Source organism: Mesoplodon densirostris, chromosome 3 (assembly GCF_025265405.1).
Source record: "Mesoplodon densirostris isolate mMesDen1 chromosome 3, mMesDen1 primary haplotype, whole genome shotgun sequence".
In the NCBI taxonomy this organism is placed as follows: domain Eukaryota; kingdom Metazoa; phylum Chordata; class Mammalia; order Artiodactyla; family Ziphiidae; genus Mesoplodon; species Mesoplodon densirostris.
This window is the reverse complement of record NC_082663.1, coordinates 37,059,406-37,083,012: the sequence shown is the minus strand read 5'-3', so window position 1 is coordinate 37,083,012 and position 23,607 is coordinate 37,059,406. Positions and strand designations below refer to the sequence as shown.

General features: G+C 37.0%; 1 protein-coding gene and 1 pseudogene across 2 annotated transcripts in view; both read left to right on the top strand.

Moving 5' to 3' along the window:
- PAIP1 (poly(A) binding protein interacting protein 1) overlaps nt 1-22,657 on the top strand; it is a 29,044-nt gene extending 6,387 nt beyond the window's left edge. The window contains exons 3-11 of one of the 2 annotated variants that reach the window (XM_060092862.1): nt 1,478-1,663; nt 5,104-5,216; nt 9,188-9,299; nt 10,939-11,064; nt 12,213-12,319; nt 15,231-15,348; nt 16,102-16,156; nt 20,773-20,866; nt 22,311-22,657. In XM_060092862.1, coding sequence (XP_059948845.1) covers nt 1,478-1,663; nt 5,104-5,216; nt 9,188-9,299; nt 10,939-11,064; nt 12,213-12,319; nt 15,231-15,348; nt 16,102-16,156; nt 20,773-20,866; nt 22,311-22,404 — 1,005 coding nt within the window. In that variant the 3' untranslated portion in view covers nt 22,405-22,657. The remainder of the gene's footprint in view (nt 1-1,477; nt 1,664-5,103; nt 5,217-9,187; nt 9,300-10,938; nt 11,065-12,212; nt 12,320-15,230; nt 15,349-16,101; nt 16,157-20,772; nt 20,867-22,310) is intronic. The other variant, XM_060092863.1, reaches the window with a different exon arrangement.
- LOC132485767 (phosphoglycerate mutase 1-like) lies at nt 12,493-15,224 on the top strand (annotated as a pseudogene).
- Nucleotides 22,658-23,607: the final 950 nt, after the last annotated feature.

Here is a 23,607-nt window from a genome sequence, read left to right as displayed (position 1 = left end):
TAATTGTAAAACTCACACATGTTTGTGGTTAACATTAAGTAATTATTTAATATACACACATTTATAATGCTTAGCTGCTTTCACAATTTCATAATAAAGGGTCCGTATTTATAACATAAATGTTTCCTCACTCCAGATGTAACTACTATTATCCCTTGTCTATCTTCCCAGAAATTTTTATTGGCTGTAAGTCTCTCTAAAAATTAAATAATACTAAAATATGGTTCTGTGTTCTTTTAATTAAAAGGTTGGGAACTACTTAAAGGTGATAGTGGTATATTTTTTAAAAAATTTTATTGGAGTATAGTTAATTTACAATGTTGTGTTAGTTTCAGCAAAGTGAATCAGTTATACATATATCCACTCTTTTTTAGATTCTTTTCCCATATAGGTCATTACAGAGTATTGAGTAGAGTTCCTTTTGCTATACAGTAGGTCCTTATTAGTTATCTTTTTTATATACAGTAGTGTGTATATGTCAGTCCCATTCTCCCAGTTTATCCCTTCTCCCTCCTTTCCCCCCTGGTAGCCATAAGTTTGTTTTCTACATCTGTGACTCCATTTCTGTTTTGTAAATAAGTTCATTTGTGTCATTTTTTTAGATTCCACATGTAAGTGATATCATATGATCTTTGTCTTTCTCTGTCTGACTGACTTCACTTAGTATGATAATCTCTAGGTCCATCCATGTTGCTGCAAATAGCATTATTTCATTCTTTTTTATGACTGAGTAATATTCCATTGTATATAAGTACCACATCTTCTTTATCCATTCATCTGTCGATGGACATTTAGGTTGCTTCCGTAACTTGGCTATTGTAAATAATGTTGCTATGAACATTGGGGTGATAGTGATAGATATTAATTGGAAACTGTTGCTACTATCAAGATTGGCTGGAAACTTGGACATAGGAAGTCTCCTACCACTGTACACTATGATATTTTATAGTCACTTAACTGTATATTTATTTCCATGTCCTTGGGGATTGACAGATGACAAACTTCTTTTTTCAATATAGAAATTGTCAAATGTCTACAAGGATAGAGAATGGTGAAATGAATGCCCATGGCCTCAATAGTTAGCTACAGGTGGCCATTCTTGTTTCTATATCTCTGGTCCCTCTCCCTCTCCCATTTTGAAACAAATCCTGGATATTATTGTATCTATAAATATTAATTTTGATCTTGGTATTATAATGAAATATTGGTTTAAACTTTATTTCTCAGCCATCTTGTAAATCTACCAGAGGTGAGAAGACAATTCTCTACCCAGCTAGATGAAGCCCTTCTATTATAACATTTTGGCTATTGGGCAAGGAAGAAGTGGACTTAACTTTTTGAAGAAAATAACACATTTTATCAGGTTAAGGATTCTTAAAAATATAATTTGAGCTAGAGACATCCCAACTCAAAGCTGCTTCATGTTTTTTTTAGCCCGTTTCATGGATTAATTTTTTTTTAACCTTTTGATCTATAGGAATCCTATGAGGATGGTTGTGAGGATTATCCCACTTTGTCAGAATATGTTCAGGATTTTTTGAATCATCTTACAGAGCAGCCTGGCAGTTTTGAAACTGAAATTGAACAGTTTGCAGAGACGCTGAATGGCTGGGTTACAACAGATGATGCTTTGCAAGAACTTGTGGAACTCATCTATCAACAGGTAGGTTGGCTAATAGCATGGGGCAATCACTGGATAGCTTCCTTGCTGCCCGAAGGTGGTGGCTGCTCCTTGAGGGGGGCCAGGTACGTGTTCACCAGCCTCCACACTCCTTGACTCTTTATGGTTCATGAGAGCTTTTAAGTCTCTGTTGTACAGAATTTCTGTAGTTAGGGATCCAGGACTAGAGCCAGACTGCAAATTTTCCTGTGTAGCCAAGGCTCTGTACAGGCAGTTGGAAGGAGCTTTGGACATTTCTGAGGACACTACGTGAGTATTATGCCTTTTATCCAAACCCCTGTTTTATAAGGATCTGCCATTATTGGAGTAGGGGAGAAAAAAAGTCATGGGAGAACTTTTTTGCCTCATAAATGATTCTTTATTTTTTTTTTTAAAAAAAAAAAGGACCACAAAACACCTTGATTTGAGTCTTAACATTTCTGCTTGTCTTTAAAAATTTCAAGGATTTACATCTCAATTCCTTTAAAAAATCTAATGTCAATCTAGGTTGTTCACACAAAGTTTAGTTTTAATTCTAGCATATTGGTCATTGACACATTAATGCTATTTTAAGGGGGAAAAAATAGACAACACTCAATTCTGAAGACAAATTTGAGGTCAGTGAGGAGACTGGCCAAAAACAGAGTAGGAGATAAATGCCACCAAAGGTTGTATTTCTGTTTCAGTCATTGCTGAAAGAGCAGTTCAAACTTGAAATATATGTAAGGGTGACTTATGATAGCAGGTTGTTTTTTTTGTGTGTTTTCTTAATCCTACCTAGTGTTTCATTTGACTACTTTTCCAGTTTGTTCTGGATTGTTACTGGACCCCAGTATTACCTGGCCAACTCTTAGACTTCTGAAAATGCCTGAGGTTTTAAGAAGATAGATCTGCTCTATTTGTCCTGATTCCTACTTTTGCCATCTAAATGGATTAAAAAGGAATGTTAGATAAGAAAATGGAAGAATTTTACTTTTTTCTTTTTGCTTTTCTGGCTCTATTTAGTTTCAGCTCTTCAATAGGCTGCTTGATTATAGTTCTTATATCAGAATTATATTATTATAGTTCTTATTATGCTCGTATTATATCAGGGTTGGTTAGAAGGGCTCTAACCTAACAAACTACAATTTCTGTGATTGTCTCAAAGCCAATGCTTCAAATATGTACTTAGTATTATTTTAAGTTCTAACATTCTATGGTCAGTGATATAGATTTACCAACAGTTCTTAAGTTTCATTGAGGGAGTTTAATCATAGCAACTAACGAGAGGAGACCTATTGTTTAAAAAAAAAAAAGGCAGATTAAACGTACATATTCAGTTTTGATTCCTCACCAAATACTACTAAAATGACAGTGTGGGGATTTTAGAACACCAAAAGCCCATAAGGACTTATACGGTGAAAGGAGATAGAAGTACCCATTTTGGAGACTAGAACGCAGATGGGTGAGTGGTAACTGACCTGGCAGATTTTTTAAAAAGTTGAATTCCAAGCCAGTGGGGAAAGTCGAGAATCGCCCTGATTTATGATGCAGCATCTCCAAAAAGGTTCTAGGATAAGGATGGAATGAGGCTAAAAAGACTGCTTGAAAATCTAAAAAAATTAGACTGTCTAGATCTTTTTGCACTGAGTAACCAGATTGAAGTTTTATCATAATCCTTCTTGAAGTTATTGAAGGAGGTACTCCACCAAAAGGACGATTTAAGGATGAAGACATGGGAACTAGGAAACAGGGAGTTTTACAGGAGAGGCTAAGTGAATCATCCAGATGGTGGTGAAGGGAGATCCCAAGATAGTAGCCATGCACATAGTAGGCCTAGACGTACAAGGCTTCACTGGAATCGGGCAGAATGCTCCAGGAAAGACTTCCCTGGAGCACACTCCCTTATGTTTGAAGATATTAAGAAGAACAAACTAATGAGAAGTCAGTGAGAAATATATTTAAAAAGTAGAAAATTTAAGTCTAGGGAAAACAAGGTTGTGCAAGAGAGGAGAAATCAGCATAATACATGGTACAGCTGTAAAGGGAACACAAAACTAATTTTAAAAATCACGGTGTATCTACAGTTATACCACAGTGGAATGAAGTAAGGTTAAACAGGGTGAAAAGTAAATGCTCATCTTCCTTCGTGGGGAGCTAGTAAGAAATGGCTAAACTCAAATCATGGAGCATGGAGATACGGAGGTTAAAACCTTTTCAGCTGGAAGAATTGAAAGTGGTTGTCTATGGAAGTAAAATTGTGGTATAGCAGGGAAGCAGGAAACTTTAATGACCAGCCTTGTTGTCTTTAAATTTACTTTAAATTTTAAAAGTAAAGGAAAACAGGCAATGCCAATAATGGGAAAAGTATAAATTTTGAATTTCAAGTCTTTTGGGGTACCAGATACACATACATGAATGTCAGGAGAAATCAGTCTTTCTTCCTTGCTGAGAAATGTACAGGGTCCTGTGTAAGCAAGGAAATAATTAGAAATAAAAAGTTCTAACTCTAAAGTACTTACGCCATGCCAGGCAATGCTAAACACTTGACCTGTAGTTAACTCATTTAATCCTCAGTGGTTGCAAGGTATTGCTCTTATCCCCATTTTATACGTAGCTTAACAGAGGTTAAATGACTTGTCTAAGGTTGCACATGACTAACTAGACCCAACATAGGATTGGAGGGGCATCAGGCCATTTGTTAGATCTAGACTCTGGTTAACTACTACCTTTGTGAGATTGGCCAAGTCCCTTAACCTCGTAATGTGTGTGTTCTATTGTTCTTTAAAAACTGCAGTGAAAGTTAAACTTCCTGAGTACTTCTTTGGCTGTGTCACACAGTCTTTGATACTCAGTGTTTTTCCACTATCTTCTTATTAAAAATAGCTTATTTCTTTTGATTTCCTCTTTTATTACCCCAAGTGTTTGGAGTGTTGTTGAAGTGTTAGTCTTTTGCATCAGGTACCATTAATTATCCCTTTAGGAATCAAGAAACTGAAGCTCAGGGAGGTTTAGAGATACCAGGGTCACAGAACAGGCCTGGGATTCTTGTTCTGGACTGCTAGATGCCAAAGTTGGTGCCATCCTATTCCTGAGAAATGCCACAGATCATTAGTTTGGCAAATATACTTCATAATTGGCACTATGCAGCTGGGTACATGTACATATTTTGTGCAAAAATTAGTTGGTGTAAAGAGAGATTTATCTCTTTGCTTTCTGCTAACCTCGGGTAAATGGTGGGGAGAGCTTACCTTAATGTTTTTCTTTGTACTTATTCTGGTTCTTGGTGTAAGGTTGGGAGGGAGAGTTAATATCCTTATGCTTAACAATTACAAATGACTTGTACATTTTTCTGTACAGTTTTGGGGGCAGGAATGTTTTTCCTCTTTAGAATATTGCTGTTAAGTGTTTGCATTAATAACTTGATGTGTCTGTGTCATATAAAACTTTTTTCTTTTTGAAAGGCCACATCTATCCCAAATTTCTCTTACATGGGAGCTCGCCTCTGTAATTACCTGTCCCATCATCTGACAATTAGCCCACAGAGTGGCAACTTCCGCCAATTGCTACTTCAAAGGTTAGTGTGTATATGAAATTAAAGGAGAACTACTTCTAAATGTACTAGAATTTGACCATTCTTCTTTGCTTTCTTTATAGAAAGTTGCAGGGGAGAATAGAGCAAACCATTCTCTTTTTTTTCTGTCTTTTTTTAATTAATTAATTAATTGTTTTTGGCTGCATTGGGTCTTCGTTGCTGTGCAGGGGCTTTCTCTAGTTGCAGTGAGCAGGGGCTACTCTTTGTTGTGGTGCACAGGCTTCTCATTGCGGTGGCTTCTCTTGTTGTGGAGCACAGGCTCTAGGCACCCAGGCTTCAGTAGTTGTGGCTCGCGGGCTCTAGAGCACAGGCTCAGTAGTTGTGGTGCACAGGCTTAGTTGCTCCGTGACGTGGGATCTTCCTGGACCAGGGCTCGAACCCGTGTCCCTTGCATTGGCAGGTGGATTCTTAAACACTGTGCCACCAGGGAAGCCCGGCAGGTGGATTCTTAACTGCTGCGCCACCGGGGAAGTCCAGGGCAGACCATTCTTATTTGTATAGTATTAAGTTTATAGTCATATATATGCCTTTTTCTTGTGATGGTGTCTGCCTTCGGTTTTGTGCCTAGAAAGGCCTTTTCCTTTTCCAAGATCTTAAAAATGGTTACTTTACATATTTTTTAGTACTTTTGTACTTTTGGCTTGAGTAAGGATCTAATTTCATTTATTGCCACGTGTTTAACCAACTTTTCCCATACCACTTTTTTGAATGATCCATTCCTTATTAGAACTGGTGCCTTTATCACACTACATCCTTATATTTGCGTTGATTCTGGACTTTCATTCTATTCCATTCATTACTTGTTCTCTTCCTGTTTTATTACCAGGCTATTAAAAAACTCTCTCATTTTTTCACAACTAGTCTAGTTAGTTCCCCATTTGTGTGTGTGTGTGTGTAGTCTTCTTTGCTATTCTTGCATGCTTATTTTCTCTGAACTTTAGAATCAGCATGTGAAATTACACAAATGTTGTTGTTATTTATTTATGTTTTGGGATGACATTGAATTAATGAGCTAATGTAGGGAAGTGAATTTTCTTATAATCTGAGTTCTTTTATTCAATAACAAGCTTGTCTTTGAGTTTATTAGAGTTTTCCTGTTAGTTCTTTAAAGATACTTTTAATGGTTGCAAAGTATTCCATCGTGTGGTTAAACTGCACTGGAACAGAATAAAGACTCCAAAAGTACACTCCAGAGACACTTGAAAATTAAGCTTTTAACAAAGGTGACACTTCAGATACATAAATAAAAGATAAATTGTGCTGCTGACATAACTGGCTAGTTGTTTGGGGGGAAGAAAACAAAGATGGGTTCCTGTCTCATTCTTTACACCAAAATATATTTCAAATATAAAATTGAAACAGTAAATACTAGGGGAAAAAATGACAAACAAAAATATTAGGTTGGTAAAGCCTTTTTAAGCAAGACATGATACCTACAGGCCCTAAAACAAGAGATTAAACTTAATTTCATATAGATTATAATATTGGAGGGGTCATAAATTTATAAGAAGTGAAGTAAAAATAGGGACATTTGTAACACATGGCAGTGAGCTCATTTATTTAATAAGAAAAGAGGGGCCTCTTAGGAATGAGTAAGAACAAGGCCAGAAATATTTCTATTTTTAATAGAAGTATTTGGAATGACTCTGGATAGGTGCAGTTTGGAAAAATATAAATGACAAAGTTACAGAAATATCTAACCTTACCTAATAATTAAAGTACAAATTACAGCTTTTGGAAAGACGTGAAAGTTGGCACTTTGAGGAGGTAGGATGGTAGAAAGGCTTGCTTATCCTCCCTTGTGCTGCTCACCCCTGGCTCTGCCTTACAGTTACCTGGAGACTTAAAATGGGGCTAAGCCCCGAGTCTTGGAAATTCTGATATAATTAGACTGAAGGAGAGCGTGGGCATGGTTTATAAATCTCCCCAAGTGATTCTACTGTGTAGTCATGGTTGAGACTCACTCTTCTGGCTCTTTTGACTCTGTATCCCCTGTGTGTGCTTCTCTAGTACTAGGATACTGTCAAAGCTATCAACATGGAAAAACACTAATCATATAACAAGTGAAAAGGTCATAATTCTGTTAACTTAAAAATGTAGAATACTTTGAAACAGATAGAAGTTACCTTCACAGCAGTTATTTCTGGGCTGCAGTGTCTTTATTCTTTATATTTTTCTGTTTTAACCTTTTTGAAATAGCCATGTATTGCTTTTATAAGTGAAAATCTTTAACTTAAAGTTTTAGTCTTTCCTCTCACCTAGATAATCAACCCTGTACAAGGGTAGGGATTTGCATTTGTACATACATTAATATATATTAATATATAATCTAATAGTAATGGCGTTGATAAAACAAAAAGGTCATTTCATCGAAACTCTTACCTGAAAAGTCATAAAAGGAAAGACAGAAAGGAAAGCAGCCAACAAGGTGCCTGGATAACTGCATTGGCATTAATTAACTGATCCTTTCCATTATTAACTAGTGTTCTATTTATAGATATCCCAACTTTTTTTCTGATGAGGAATTAACTTAATATGTATGAGAAGGTAACCAGTATATTTCCATGTCTGACTCAAACAGCAGATGTTGCTCATTTAATATAGCTTGTAAGCATTGGCACATTAATCTAAGCTGGGTTTACATACATAAACTGAACCAAGGTAAATTCTTGGACAAGAAATGACTTTTTTCTTTAGGTTCTTTTTTTTTTTTTTTTTTTCTTTTTTTTTTTTTCTTTTTGCGGTATGCGGGCCTCTCACTGTTGTGGCCTCCCCCGTTGCGGAGCACAGGCTCCGGACGCGCAGGCTCCGGACGCGCAGGCTCAGCGGCCATGGCTCACGGGCCCAGCCGCTCCGCGGCATATGGGATCCTCCCAGACCGGGGCACGAACCCGTATCCCCTGCATCGGCAGGCGGACTCTTAACCACTGCGCCACCAGGGAGGCCCTTCTTTAGGTTCTTTTTGAAAATTTTTTTAAATTGGTACCTCAGGTATGAAAGCCATTAAGCCTTCATAAGCTGCTCCCTTGGTCTTTAATAGGAGAACTATCAAAATCATTTTTATAAAACACATGACTTTTCTAGAATGTTCTTACACCTTATCAATAAAAATTTTAAAATCTTCAACACCAAAATGGTGAACATTAAAAGTACATTTTAAAAATCCATTTTAGTAACAGTAGCTGACACCATAATTCATTGGTATAGACAATGACAGGCTTATTGTGATTATTTTAGATAATAAGAACTATGTAAGCTCTAAGGTGAATGCACCAAGTCAGGGAGAAATCAAACAAGGGAAAATAAATTGACTCCTTTAGTCTCTATTAGAAACAAAGACCCAAACAAAGACCAGATTAATTGCCTTCTATGTTTCTGTGTGGTTTCATTTGGGGACTTCTCTTACTTCACTTCCCTGATTTGTATAATAGAAGTTCTAAGAATAATGGGCTTAATAAGAATTCATTTTCAGCTTAGTTGGATGTCGTCTGTATTTATATATATATATTTTAAAGCTCTGTTCAAAGTTTGTATTTCAGCAGGAGCAGAATATTTTAGAGATACTTCGCATAAAAACAGTGCTCTCTTAAAAAGCCTATGAGACAATAAATAAGGTGAGGCAGTGAGGTTTTTTGTTTTGTTTTTAGTGCCAATATACCACGAACCTCATGAAATCTATGTAGCTGTAACTTGTTACAATTTGTTCTAGTAATAGGTTTATTTTCAACTATTCTTATCAGTTTCTTAAAACTAGGAATCTTTGTATGAAAAGATAATACATATTCTGATCGCTACAATAGACAGGAACACTTTTTATTACAGAAAATCAGAGTGTTGGTGCATTGTACTTGCCTCTGTACTGCTTGTGAACAACCAAACTGACAAATGGTCGTCTTGTTTGACTATTTAAAAAACAAAGCAATGTGAGATTACAAAAGGTATGTCTTTATTAGATGTCGGACTGAATATGAAGTTAAAGATCAAGCTGCAAAAGGGGATGAAGTGACTCGAAAACGATTCCATGCATTTGTACTCTTTCTGGGAGAACTTTATCTTAACCTGGAGGTGAGGAGAAATTTTTCTTCTTAGTACTGACAATGCCTGAGAATATAAATTGATCTCAATAAGGGATTTGTGTTTACTCTTTTATAACATTAAGAGTGAAATGGGAGATAAAGAAAATAGTCTCAGTACCTACTCATGGTAGTATCTGTCCTCAAATGGAACATATGTACCATTTTGTCTTTCTGTTCATGGGCAGTGTTGGGAGATAGTTACTAAGCATTTTAAAGTCTTATGTACTTTTGGAAAGCCATGATTTACATGTGATTTCAAGCTTTTGGAGTACAGACAGTCACACCTTTTTGAATCCTTGTATCATAAATATTAGCACATTTAGTATGTTGACTTTCAGATGGTGACCCAAAAGCAACTTGCCTACAGAGCATAAAACTTTGAAGAGGGGAGAGACTAGAGTTTCTGTGTTTTTTGTTTGTTTGTTTTTCACCTAATTCACCTACAGTAGTTCTTTTTGGTCCTATTTTATATATTAATCTTCTATATAGAATGTATTTATGCAAAGTCTACAGCTAAATTGGTGGTATACTTGAGTATATGCTTGTTGGTAGGCAACATAAGTGCTGAATATTACTTTGTAATGGATTTACTTGATTTTTTTTTTGACTAGTTAGTCCCAGATATCGGTATACCTTCTTAAACTCTGATTTGAGGACTTAGTATTGTAAATACCACTGAAAAGACACATGAATCCACCGTCAAATGTACATCTCAGTCAGTGCATCTAAAAGGTCTTTGTCCAGTCTCGTGCCTAATTTACTATCCCTTTTTACCACAGATGGCCTTAATTTTTTAAAAAAATCTCATGCCTTAATCTTTCTCAGTTTATTTTTGTATAAGCCAAATAAGAGCACCAATATAAAATGTACCTTAAGTGAATTGTCACTTTAAGAACGCTGTTGAACTTCCTATGTAGAAGTCATGATGATATGTGTGGTGGGAGTTATAAAGATAAGGCATGGCTCCTGAACCTACAGTTCTTCAAGCCAGAGAGCTGAGATACATATTCTATTCTGATGCAAGTTAGAGTATTTTTAAATAGTATAAAAAGCAGAAAAAAGCTCTGTGTTCCCAAAAAGATGTTAATAGGCTAGAGACTGCTTTATGAGGCAGTAATATTAAAGGAGGCTTAAATTATCCTGACCATATGTTTTTTTATATATATAAATTTATTTATTTATTTTGGGCTGTGTTGGGTCTTTGTTGCTGTGCGTGGGCTTTCTCTAGTTGCGGCGAGCGGGGGCTAGTCTTCGTTGTGGTGCGTGGGCTTCTCATTGTCGTGGCTTCTCTTGTTGCAGAGCACAGGCTCTAGGCATGCGGGCTTCAGTAGCTGTGGTACGTGGGCTCAGTGGTTGTGGCTTGCGGGCTCTAGAGCACAGGCTCAGTAGTTGTGGAGCACGAGCTTAGTTGCTCCACGGCATGTGGGATCTTCCCCAGCCAGGGCTCGAACCTGTGTCCCTTGCATTGGCAGGCAGATTCTTAACCACTGCGCCACCAGGGAAGACCCTGACCATATGTTTTGTATTGTTTAACTTAAAACACTTATTTTGCCAGTACTTTGTTAGACCACTTGTATATCTGTGTTATATTTTGGCATAGTTGCTTTTCATTTTCTTTTCCCCAAAAGATCAAAGGAACAAATGGACAGGTTACAAGGGCAGACATTCTTCAGGTCGGTCTTCGGGAGTTGCTGAATGCCCTCTTTTCTAATCCTATGGATGACAACTTAATTTGTGCAGTAAAATTACTGAAGGTAGGTTTTAATTATTTTTTTCTTAAAATGTAACTGTTTCATCCCTTTAGTGTATAATTTAAAGGAAGGAAAGTACATATAATACACAAATAGATCCAAGAGTAAGTTATTTAAGTTAAATATTGACATTTTGCTTTACTCTCGAATTTAATATTGGAAAGGCAATATATACTTATTGTTTAATATAAGAAGCAAAATTTAAAAGTGAAAAATGGAAGTCCTTCACTCTACCCCATACGTCAAGTCCCTTTCCTTCCCTTCCTCTGTCTGCATGTGTGCTCTCTTAAGATCTTACTCGTTGTGGCTTGCTTTTTTACCACCAAATGAAGATCTTGGATTTTTGCATGGCGCTTTCTTCAGTAGCTTCCCAGTGTTCCATTGTTTATCCATTCCATCCTTGAACAGTTATTTTCAGTTTAGCCACTGTGGCACTGTCAGTAATCTTTCACTGTATCTTTATATATGCAGTTGTTTATGTAACTTAAATTCTTACCTATAGATTTGGTGGCTGAGTGAGCATGTATACCTTAATTTGATAACTAATGCCAAATTTCCCTTCCAAATGCTGAACCAGAGTGTGTTCCCACCAACAGTGAATGAGTATACCTCTTTTCCCATATCCTTATCAGTGATGGATAGAATCAATCCTAGGTTTTATTTTGTCATCGTGATGAGTAAAAACAAAAAGCTCATTTTAATTTGCATTTCTGTGACTAAAATCACTAGTGAATTAAAGCCTTTTTTTGTTTGTAAGCCATTTTTTTAGTTTCTGTGAATTACCTGCTTATATCTTTAACTCATTTTTTCCTGATTGTGTTTTTTAAATTCTGAGTTTCTATACTTGTTGGATGTTGCATATTTCAAAAAGTGATATGTTGATTAAAATTTTATAGCCTTGGTCATATAGCAAACATGCCATACAGTCATTGGTGTATAAAGCCTATGATTAAACTTCTGCTATAGTTCATTCCTTTTCCCTGTCAAGAAAAAGTATAGCGATTCCTGAATATTAGATGGTAGAAAATAATTAGGAATATTTAACTTGCTAAATTCGTCTTGTTTAAAGAATGCTTGAATTGCTACTAATATCTTTTTAGAATTTCTGTACTTTATTGAATTCTTTATTTTACTGATACTTGCTTTTTTAGTTGACAGGGTCAGTTTTAGAAGATGCCTGGAAGGAAAAAGGAAAGACTGATATGGAAGAAGTTATTCAGAGAATTGAAAATGTTGTCCTAGACGCACATTGCAGCAGGTAAGAAAAGAAGTAATATAGATAACCAGTAGATCTCAATTCCTTGCTTTTTCTTTGGGGTTGTTTTTAATCTGTTGTGCTTCATCAGAATACTCTTTATAGATCTACAGAAATTTTTTTTTTTACCTATGGCTTCTGCTCACCTAGACACTTTTCTTCAATTATGCTTATGAATGGAAGAAGTTAAGATATTCCTGTGGGAATATGAACCCATTAAAAAATAAAATGATTAATACTTTTAAGCTCAATAAATATTTGGGTAAAGTACTACTATAAGTCCAGTTGGAGGTATAAAAGTGTTATTAGCAGGATCGCACTGCCTTTAAGAACCATATATAGCCACAGTCAGTTACATGGAATAAATTTCAAGCCTGTCTTAAAAAAAAAAAAAAAAAGAGCAGGAGCCAGGCAGTGGGGCGCGAGCATGTAGACTTCACCTCAGTGCGTAAGAGAGCACTTCAGACCCTCTGGACAGTGCTGGGTGCCGTTGACCAAGTGTGGCTCTCAGAGGTGAGGACTGGCTCCTCAGTGGGTGGCAGTGAGGGGTCTGGCCTCAGCAGTGAGGGGTCTGGCCTCAGTAAAGCAGAAACCACTGCCAAGCACAGCGAGGCCCAGTGCAGATCTGAAGGCGCTCCTCTGAAGTCCCACTGCCTCCAGTGAAGCCCAGCCGTCCCTTCCACAGCAACATCAGTGAGAATCGAAGGCATGGAGACCTCACTGGAGATTGGCTACCCTCCTGTGAGAGTCTGAAGGATACTATTACCAGAGCTCTGCCCTTTTGGAAGGAAGAAATAGTTTTCCAGATCAAGGAGGGGAAAGGGCCATTAGCTGTAGCCCATGGCACCAGCCTCCAGGGGCATTGTCAGGCAAAGGGGGTCTCTGAAGAGGTTGTCATGGAGCTGAGCCTGCTGACTATGAATTGGACGAGAACATGAAGCCCATCAAGCCTGTGCAGTTCCTGGGGGACTGAGGAGACTGTGTGTAAAGCCATGGACGCTGTGGCTGCCCAGGGCAAGGCCAAGAGGGAGGGCGAGCAGCAGACAAACTACTCCCAAGGACACCCTCCCTGCCCATCCCATTCCTCTGCACTTCTCCCCTACACGTATCAAACTGACCACATCTGTAAGTTGTAGCTCCAGATGGGGACCAGTGGCTCCCAATTTCCTATTAGCCATTTTTTTCTCTTGCACCCACTCCCTTCATGCAGTCTAGTCAGAATGGCACCTCTGGGGCAGGGTTGTCGGTCCAAGCAAGGGAAGACTTGTCCAAGAGGGTGGACAGGAAGTAATTCAGGGGGGTTTGCTAATGCTTTGTCTATTACTAAGGACCTGCTTGAGTAAGGGATGGGGGGGAACCATGTTAAGGCATGACCAATGAGGGAAAACAAGAGGCCTATTTATGTTCCCAGGGGCCGGTCCTGTATTATTCTATGGTCAGGTGACTGGGTGGCTGTAGTCATTCCAGTGGAGAATGAGTGTAATATGCGTGGCAGTTCAAACAAATATTTCCTCCCTGGCTCCAGAAGATTGGGATCAATCCTGGATGTTTATGTGTTGTATTTACTTTTACAAAAAAGTATATAATTTTTTTAGCATCTTTATTGGAGTATAATTGCTTTACAATGGTGTGTTAGTTTCTGCTGTATTACAAAGTGAGTCAGCTATATGTATACATATACCCCCATAACCCCTCCCTCTTGCATCTCCCTCCCACCCTCCCTATCCCACCCCTCTAGGTGGTCACAAAGCACCGAGCTGATCTCCCTGTGCTATGCAGCTGCTTCCCACTAGCTATCTATTATGTTACATTTAGTAGTGTGTATATGTCAGTGTTACTTCTCACTTCATCCCAGCTTACCCTCCCCCCTCCCCATGTCCTCAAGTCCATTCTCTACGTCTGCGTCTTTATTCCTGCCCTGCCCCTGGGTTCATCAGAACTTTTTTTTTTCTTTTTTTTTTTTTTAGGTTCCACATATATGTGTTAGCATATGGTATTTGTTTTTCTCTTTCTGACTTACTTCACTCTGTATGACAGACTCTAGGTCCATCCACCCCACTACAAATAACTCAGTTTCGTTTCTTTTTATGTCCGAGTAATATTCCATTGTATATATGTGCCACATCTTCTTTATCCATTCATCTGTCGACGGACACTTAGATTGCTTCCATGTCCTGGCTATTGTAAATAGTGCTGCAGTGAACATTGTGGTACGTGTCTTTTTTTGAATTATGGTTTTCTCAGGGTATATGCCCAGTAGTGGGATTGCTGGGTCATATGGTAGTTCTATTTTTAGTTTTTTAAGGAACCTCCATACTGTTTTCCATAGTGGCTGTATCAATTTACATTCCCACCAGCAGTGCAGGAGGGTTCCTTTTTCTCCACACTTCTCCAGCATTTATTGTTTGTAGATTAAAAAATTATATAATTAAAAAAAAACCTTCTGGGGTTTCTGATGACTGTTGAAATATTCCCACGTGTGGTCATCAGAAAATAAGCCATTCCTTACACCAACATGGGATAAGCTCCTTGACTTCTAAGGTGTAGGAGTTCATCCTCTCATGTGTGTTAGAATCCCTCCGCTGCCTTATTATTTTATGGCAGTGAAATGCCTCTTGATCACGTCCAAGTGTGTCTTTCACTGTGCCAGATTTCTGAATCATGTTCCAGTTGCTTGGCCTGCCACTTGGGCCCAGTACGCATTTGAGCATAACTGTACTAAATCCTTTTTTCCAGATCAGTATAGTAAAGGAGTGATGTACATTTTTTAAAAAAGATAAATTTGTGTTATTATAGGAAATATCTAGAATATCAAAGCATGTTAAATTTTTGAAACAACGTTTTAGGCATCTGTGATATATTAGAGCACAGTAACACTTGCTCATTTTAACTCATTTTCAACTTTTGTCTGCAGAGATGTAAAACAGATGCTCTTGAAGCTTGTAGAACTCCGGTCAAGTAACTGGGGTAGAGTCCATGCAACTTCAACATACAGGGAAGCAACACCTGAAAATGATCCTAATTATTTTATGGTATGCCAGGGTTTGCATTTTAAATTTGGTTATTGCTTGAATTCAATTTTGGCAATTTGTAGATAAGTTATATAAACTTATCTCAGAATGTAATACCTAATAACTCTTTTCACTGGCTTAGAGTCACATGGCAGCCATGGAAGGAATCCTCAGTGAAAGGGTAGACTAGACAAAGAGCCATTCAATGGCAAGGGAAATGAATAAGGCTTGACTTGGACTTGGGTTAGTGTAGGGATTCCTCAAAGCAGTTTTTCCAGAGAATTCATGATCAAAGGCCTGCATTTCAAACTTTTACTTGGCATTTTGTAGTAAAGTAAATTAAGAAAATGAAAATGGTTACCAGGCCAGTGATGCCCTGAACCGCTCGACAGGATCAAACAGAAAGAAACTATGGAGGAATGCTCTTACAATCCAGTCTTGGAAATACTTAAAGAAAAAAATGGTTGCAGGGGGTGGGAACCACAACTAAAAATCAGCTGACACTAAATCACAGTGCACGACGCACCAAGTCACCAAGGGTGTGACAGGCGGCAGACAGTGGGGTTAGACCCACAAGAACTTGAGATAATAGAATAGTTATCTGAAGACCATAGACTTTCCCAGTGAAATGAAAGTGGCTGCTAGGAATTTAGTTTTTTGTTTGTTTTTGTATTATCAGGTACAGATGAATGAAATCAGCCATGCTCAATTAATGTGCTTTAAAAAATCAATTCTGAAATGATAACATGTTTTAATCGCTCTGATTCCTCCTAGAATGAGCCAACATTTTATACATCTGATGGTGTTCCTTTCACTGCAGCTGATCCAGGTATGTTGTCTCAGTCATTTTCCGACCATTTTTTGGTAAGATAGTAAATTACAGAAAACCATACCCTCACTGGCACAAAGTTGTAGCTTTTTTGTGTGTGTGCTTTTTTTTTTTTTTTTTTTTTTTTTTTTTTGCGGTATGTGGGCCTTTCACTGTTGTGGCCTCTCCTGTTGCGGAGCACAGGCTCCAGACGTGCAGGCCCAGTGGCCATGGCTCACGGGCCCAACCGCTCCGCGGCATGTAGGATCTTCCCGGACCGGGGCACGAACCCATGTCCCCTGCATCGGCAGACGGACTCTCAACCACGGCGCCACCAGGGAAGCCCAAGTTGTAGCTTTTTGAAGAGTTCACATCATTCTAAAATATAGGGTAAAGGTTTGTCTCACTAGAATATTCTTCTAGTTACCACTTGGAACCATTTCACGTCGAACATTTGATTCAGTATATAGTGTCTTGTCACCCTAACAATGAAGGATTGGAAGAATCCCTCAGTTAAATGCAAGCGTTTTTATTTTATATTTCCTCTAATATTTTGTTTTTATACTCTAAACTTTCAGGTAGTTAAAGCGGAAGGGAAAGATGGTTGTAGTTCACTATATAGTCAGCAGCTTTCATTGGTACAGGTTAATACTTGCAGATACTAAGAGTTGTGGACCTTATTAATATTTGGTGGGTCAGTTAATTAAAATCTAAATCTCTGCACACTTCCCTTCCCAGAAAAGAGCCGTTTATAGAATGAGTGCTTTAATTGTGATAAACAGAACTGCACTGTGAGCAAGAGAACATTTCCCCACTTTGAACAAACTTACAACCAGTTTATCAGAATTTTCCCATTTGTTTCCTCTGGATAGCAGGCACTGACTGTCCTATGCCTCTAGCACAAAGAGGTAGGAAGAAGAACTGCTTAACTTTTCAATTTTAAATTATGAAATATTCAAAAATATAAAAACACACACAGAAAAGGGCATATTGATTCACTGTCAAGATTGAACCAATTTCACTTATCAATGTATACTTTGGGTCTTTTCAAAGAAATAAAACCCTTTGTAGATAGTAATAACCATTCTCTGTTTCTATAATTGATACCTCACCTTCAAGTCCAGTCCTTCCATAACTTACCCCCCCAGAGGTAATTACTGTCCTGACATTGGTGTCCTTGTGCTGTCTTTTTACTTCATATATGGCTGTAAATGATAGGTATTACCATGCACAGCAGTATTAACCTAAATGGTGCCTTATTGTGCACATCTTTTTGCAACTTATTTTTTATTCAGTATTTTTCGTATTCATGTTGATTGATATATATGTAGCTTTAGTTCATTCATTTTAAATGCCAAATAATAACCTACTCAGAGTAGACCACAGTTTATAGATCCCCTCCCACTTGTGGATGGTTGGTTGGTTCACACTTGTTACTACCCACAGTGCTGTGCAAACATCTTTAAGAATCTTTGTGCACATGCAGGAATTTCTTTAGGGTAACCAAGTAGAATTGTTACATTATAGGCTATATGCATCTTCAGCTTCACTAAATGTTGCTAAACTGCTTTCCATCATGATTATACCACTTAATATTCCCACCAGCAACATGTGAAAGTTCCTATTTCCCATTGTTGGCAACACTTATTGTTACCAGACCTATTTTTCTGTCAGTCTGATTGTATGAAATTGTAAACTTTTATTTCCCTACTAGTGGTAGTGAATTTCTTTTCATGTTTCTGTTGACCTCTTGATTTCTTTGTTTGAGAATCACCTGTTTGTGTCCTTTGCCTGTATTTCTGTTGGATCATTTGTCTTTCTTACTGATTTGTTAATTACTTAACATGACCTGGAAAGTGATCCTTAGTTTCTCCCAGTATGTGCTGTCTTTCCATTTCATGTGTTGTCACATAGAAGCTTTGAGTGTTAAAGTCTTGGTTGTGCTCTCTGTGACTTAAGTTTCCTTACTATGATCAAATTCCATTGTCTTCTAAACCTTGTTGCTTTTTATATTTAGGTGTTTAATCCATCTGGCTAGTTTTTATATGTGGTAAATGGTAGGACTTAAATATTCTGTAGTTACTCATCTCAGCAACAGGTCATCCTTCCTCTCTTGGACAAAACATCCCTCTGTGTACCATGTAACTCCCTATAGATTTGTGTCTTATTCCTGTGTCCATGAATGTGGATCTTTCTTCTTGTTTGTCTTGACACCAATACTGCATTCTTAATTATTCTTACCTACTGTAAATCTTGCTATGTCTGGTGAGACAAATTTTCCTTCTTCCCTTATTCTTTGACGCTACCTTGACTCATTTTGGTTCTTCGATCTTCATCTTTGTTCAATCTGTTTTTCCTACTTATTTCTAGTGACTATTTTATTTACAGAAATTCAGTTTGGTTTTCAAACTGAATTTTGTTTCTGCATTTTGTTCAAAGTATCTTGATCTTAAAGTTTTGAGTCCTTTTCTTCTCATCATTCTAAACATGCTTATTTTTGCTTCATATTTTTGTTTTCTTTTAATTCTAACCCTACTGTTATTTCTAATTGTCATACACAAAATGATTTATGTTGTGATCTTTTTTTTCAATCTCATATTTAACTGTCTTTCTTAAACTTTTTTTGTGGAAGTGATTTCAAACTTACAGTAAGGTTATAAAAGTAAAAACGGTGCAAAGAACATCCATCTACCTTTTACTCAGATGTACCTTCAACAGTTTACTCCATTTATCGTTTGTTCTCTCCACACTCACTTTTTTTCTAAATCGTTTGAAGTTAAGTTGCATATTCTATGGCCCTTCACGACTGCTCCAGCGTTTTAACTGCCTGTTTGTTTTTGTTTTTGAAAACTTGTGGCTTGGATTGTAGGAACATCTCTCCAAATGGGGGGTTTATATTTGCTTGTGCCAGGAGCCACAGGGGTAATACTGGCTTGGAACAAGTTTCTATTTTCTTGTCGTAGGGATTCTTTACGTGGATAATAGAATTTGAAGTGCAGGCCCATTGTTAAAAATTCTCTGGGGAACCAGTTTCTTCAGAGTACTTCGGTCCTCACTCCAGACCCAGGCAGACAACCAAGCTTCTTTGCCATCTCCCTATGCCACCGAGGTGTTTTTCATTTTTCCTTGGTTCGCCTTTTGCTTGCAATACCAGTTCTTTGAATGTTCAGCCTTTGTGTTGGTGAGATGGACTTGGGGCATGAATTCCATCTCTCTGTTTCACATGGACTCAAGGCCTTGCTTTCTGACCTTCTGTGGGTTTTAAAATTGAAGCCCTTTGTTCATAAGACCACCTGGTCTGTCAGCCTCCCAGCTGCAGTAGTTATGTATGGCTTTCAGTTCCCTGCTCGTTTCTGTCATCTGGTGACTTGATTTTGTGTGTGTGTGTGTGTGAACTCATTCGTACATTTAAAAGAATGTTTTATCTGTTGCCTTAAGTATTTGTTGCAGGAAGGTTTTATAGTTCAAATTGTCTCCAAATTGCCAAGATTGGGTATCAAAATATCACTAGCCCTTTAAGCTAGAATTAGAGTTTTATGGAGACTGACAATCTTGGAAAAACATGGTCTCTATCGAGTTAAATGTAATTACATCATCCTCTCGAAATTTGAGGTAGCTGTTGTTCACAAGAAACTAATTATAAGATAACTAGTTTTAATATACACTGACCCATTTTATTATTCAGAGGTAAGGACTTCATACACACATGCTAATCTTAAAAGATACTCGGTAACTCTGCTTAAGACAGTTGGCCGATGGAGAGCTATAATATCACCTGTTATTGCCTTAGAAGAGCCCAACCAAGGGAAAGCTAGTATAGCTGAAACATTTATCAGGTATCTACGTTCCAGCTGTCTCTAAGGAGAGAGAAGAAAAGAAAATCTCCTGTGCTCAGAACATTTGCTAGGTTAGCCTCCTCTGATTGAGAAACTTCAAGCAATGATGGCTCTTACCTACTAGCCAGGTAGCTCACTTTAGCTCCTTGGGAAGGCTTAATGGGGGAGCCAGAAACTAGGAGGTTTGATTGAAATCCCTCCTTGTGGAAGGAAAAACAGTAGTATGGAAGAAACATGTTCTTCCCCAACAAGTTAGGACAATATCTTGTCTGATGGAAAGAAGCAGCAGAGAATGTAAACAGCATGCACACTGGGTGTGAAATGTACTCTGTTATGTTCATAGTGGCTTTGATTTCCATCTTACATTTAGAGGAATATTAAATATACAGTTGACCCCTGAACAACACAGGTTTGAACTGCACAGGTCTGTTTATATGTGGATTTTTTCACTAAATATGTGCTACAGTACTTACACAGGGTTGGTTGAATCGCAAATACAAAGGAAACGTGTGTAAGGAGGGCGGACTAAGTTATATGTGGATTTTCGATTGTGTGGAGGGTCAGTGACCCTCAAGGGCCAACTGTATAATTTATGAGCATATTTTGGGGGTGGGGAGAGATAAAGCAAGCCAATTAGAATATAAGTTTTGTAAAAGATATTCTTAAATATGTAATTGGAACCTTACTGTTATTTAAATGTATCTGCTTAAATGAAAAGCCATAATATTAAAAAAATTTTTAGGGATAACTGGCCATTTCATATGAATATTTTTCAGCATTAAAATTTTTTATTTTTTGTAGATTACCAAGAGAAATATCAAGAGTTACTTGAAAGAGAAGACTTTTTTCCAGATTATGAAGAAAATGGAACAGATTTATCAGGGGGTGGTGATCCGTAAGTTCTGTTTAGCTGCTTTCTTTTTTGGGTTTTTTTGGTTTTGGGGGGAGGGGGTTGTTTTGCTTTGTTTGGCCATGCCACGTGGCTTGCCAGCATGATCTTAGTTCCCCAACCAGGGATTGAACCCGGCCCCCCTGCAGTGGAAGTGTGGAGTCCTAACCACTGGACTGCCAGGGAATTCTCATCTTAGCTGTTTTCTTTGTGAAATTTCTGTGGCCACAGTTTGTAGATGGAGTTTAGACTAGAAAAGATGATGAAAGAATGTGCATTTTGATTTAATGGTGTTACAGTGGTATGTATGTAGTAGTTATTTACCAAAATTTTTCAGAAAATCATATTAGAGAAAACACTATGGTTCTGAAAATTAAATATAGTTAAGGTGGAAAAACTATTAATGTAGCATATTCAAACAATTAGTTTTTATAAAATAAAAACTATTGTTATACCTAAGACTTTAAATAAGTAACTCTAATGGTGTAAGATCTTAGGTAAGTTCTGTGCCTGTTTCTCCATCTATTAAATAGGAATAGTAGACCCCTCCTTGAGTTTTTTTTGAGAACTAAATGAGATACATAAATACTTGAAACAGCCCCCTGGCACGTAGTAAAAAAGGCTCAAAGCTTAGCTGTTAAACGATTAAAATTAAAACCAGATAATTATATAAAAATGTTTGGACTGATATATATAAATTATAAATTATAGTCCTGTTCTCATCTCTCAATCTTCATCTGCCATTCTTTGTAATAAAATAAACTTTTACTGTATTACTCATTTATCGTTAGATTGTACTGCATTTTGTATATGGAAGGACCAAGAACTTGTGAGGTTTAGTTCCAGTTCTGTTCACAATTCATGTGAATTTGGACAGGCTTCTTGGATTCTCCTCTTCATAAGTGGAGGGTGGAAATAAATTAAGTCTGTGATTTCAGTTTTTCTTATCCCATCTCATGTGTTGTAGGTTTAAAAAAAAAATGAACCACCTTTATTCTGTCTCTAAGTAGTAACATTTTAATTATAAGTCAGTGTAAGATTTTCTAATGTTAACATACTTTTATGTACTAGTTTAATAGAAAAAAATTACAGGAATGTGCTTCCAAGCACAGTTAGGAGGATTCAGCCCTGCCGAGAGTATACTACTGGAAATTAAAGTTGTCCTTGGCATTGAATTTCAGGTTATCCTCTAAAGTTTTGTTTGGTAAGCATTATATTCTCTTTGCCTTAATGAACTTGTGGCATTTCAACGTATGGCCTTGTACTAGAAATGGGGGAAGAAGGAGAAAGACCCATCAGCAATTGGTAGGATTGGCAAGAGAGTTTTGTCACATGTTGGTAGAAAGGGTCATGGGGGGTGGGGAGACACATACTTACTTTCATGGCGTAGTATCTTAGACATTTTCTGAATTAAAAAACATTAAACTTGTCATATATGCTTCTTTCACAGATACTTGGATGATATTGATGATGAGATGGACCCAGAGATAGAAGAAGCTTATGAAAAGTTTTGTTTGGAATCAGAGCGTAAGCGAAAACAGTAAAATTAAATTTCAGCATATCAGTTTTATAAAGCAGTTTAGGTTATGGTGATTTAGCAGAACACAGGAAAGCAAGAAAATGTGTCACACTTATACCAAATTAAGGATGTTGAGTTATGTTACTAATGTATGCAACTTTAATTTTGTTTAACACTCTCTGCCAAAATAAACTTTATTCCCTATAACTTAAAATGTGTATATATATATAATAGTTTATTATGTACAGTTAATTCCACTGTTTTGGCTGCAATAAAATCGATTTTGAAAAAAATGAAAAATGTCGAAAGTAAATTTTGCTAGCTGGTTAGAAGCTTATCCTTTAAATTCTACTTTTCTTGAGGGAAAAATTCTTAGTCTGGAAATACATATTACTGCAAAATGTAGCATCCTTTTTTAGATATGAGTATTATAGCTTTCACTTAGTTTTACATTTAGTGTCTCAATGAATTGAGTTTCAAATATGAATCAGACTCATGAATATCTTTAGCACTGAAGTCTTAGGATATATCATTAACAACTGATTTACATATCCAGATGCTATTTGAGACCAAGGGCTTTTAAAATGGCATAAAACAAAAAGACTAAGAACTCCCAAGTAAACAACCAAGATTCTTCACTGAGGATTTATTGCAATTCTAGAATTGGTTTTTTCCACCTAACCTCACTACCCTAAAGCCTGGAACATTATTCTGCTTTATTTATATGACTTTCTCATTTTTGTTTTGTAGCATGAGTTGCATTGACTTTTTTACTAGAGAATTTTACTAGGTCTTTGTCACTCAAGTTTTCATCTGCTTTATAATTGCTATACCTTGAGAATCACTTTTCTAATACTTTTATTACTATAATGTGGTACCACCTCAGCCCTACCTAATTAATATTTTTACCAATGTCAAAAATCTTTTTCCAACTAACTAAAAGTAAAACTTAATGTACAAAAGGATTGCTTGTAAATATGCATGTAAATAGTTCTGTTAATAACCCACTGTTTTACATTTGGTACATCTGTGTCTGCCTATACAATCAGCTTTCTCACTTTTCTGCCTGTTAGTTTGGTCTGGATTAAAATTAGACTTTAAAAATAAAATTTAAATAGTTTTGTTTCCTCTAAGTTTTTGGAGTGGTATCCTGGTATTTTAAAGAGTTTCTGTTGAGTTTTTTAACATGACATCATAAAGTTCAGATTTGAAATCAGAGAAACTATAC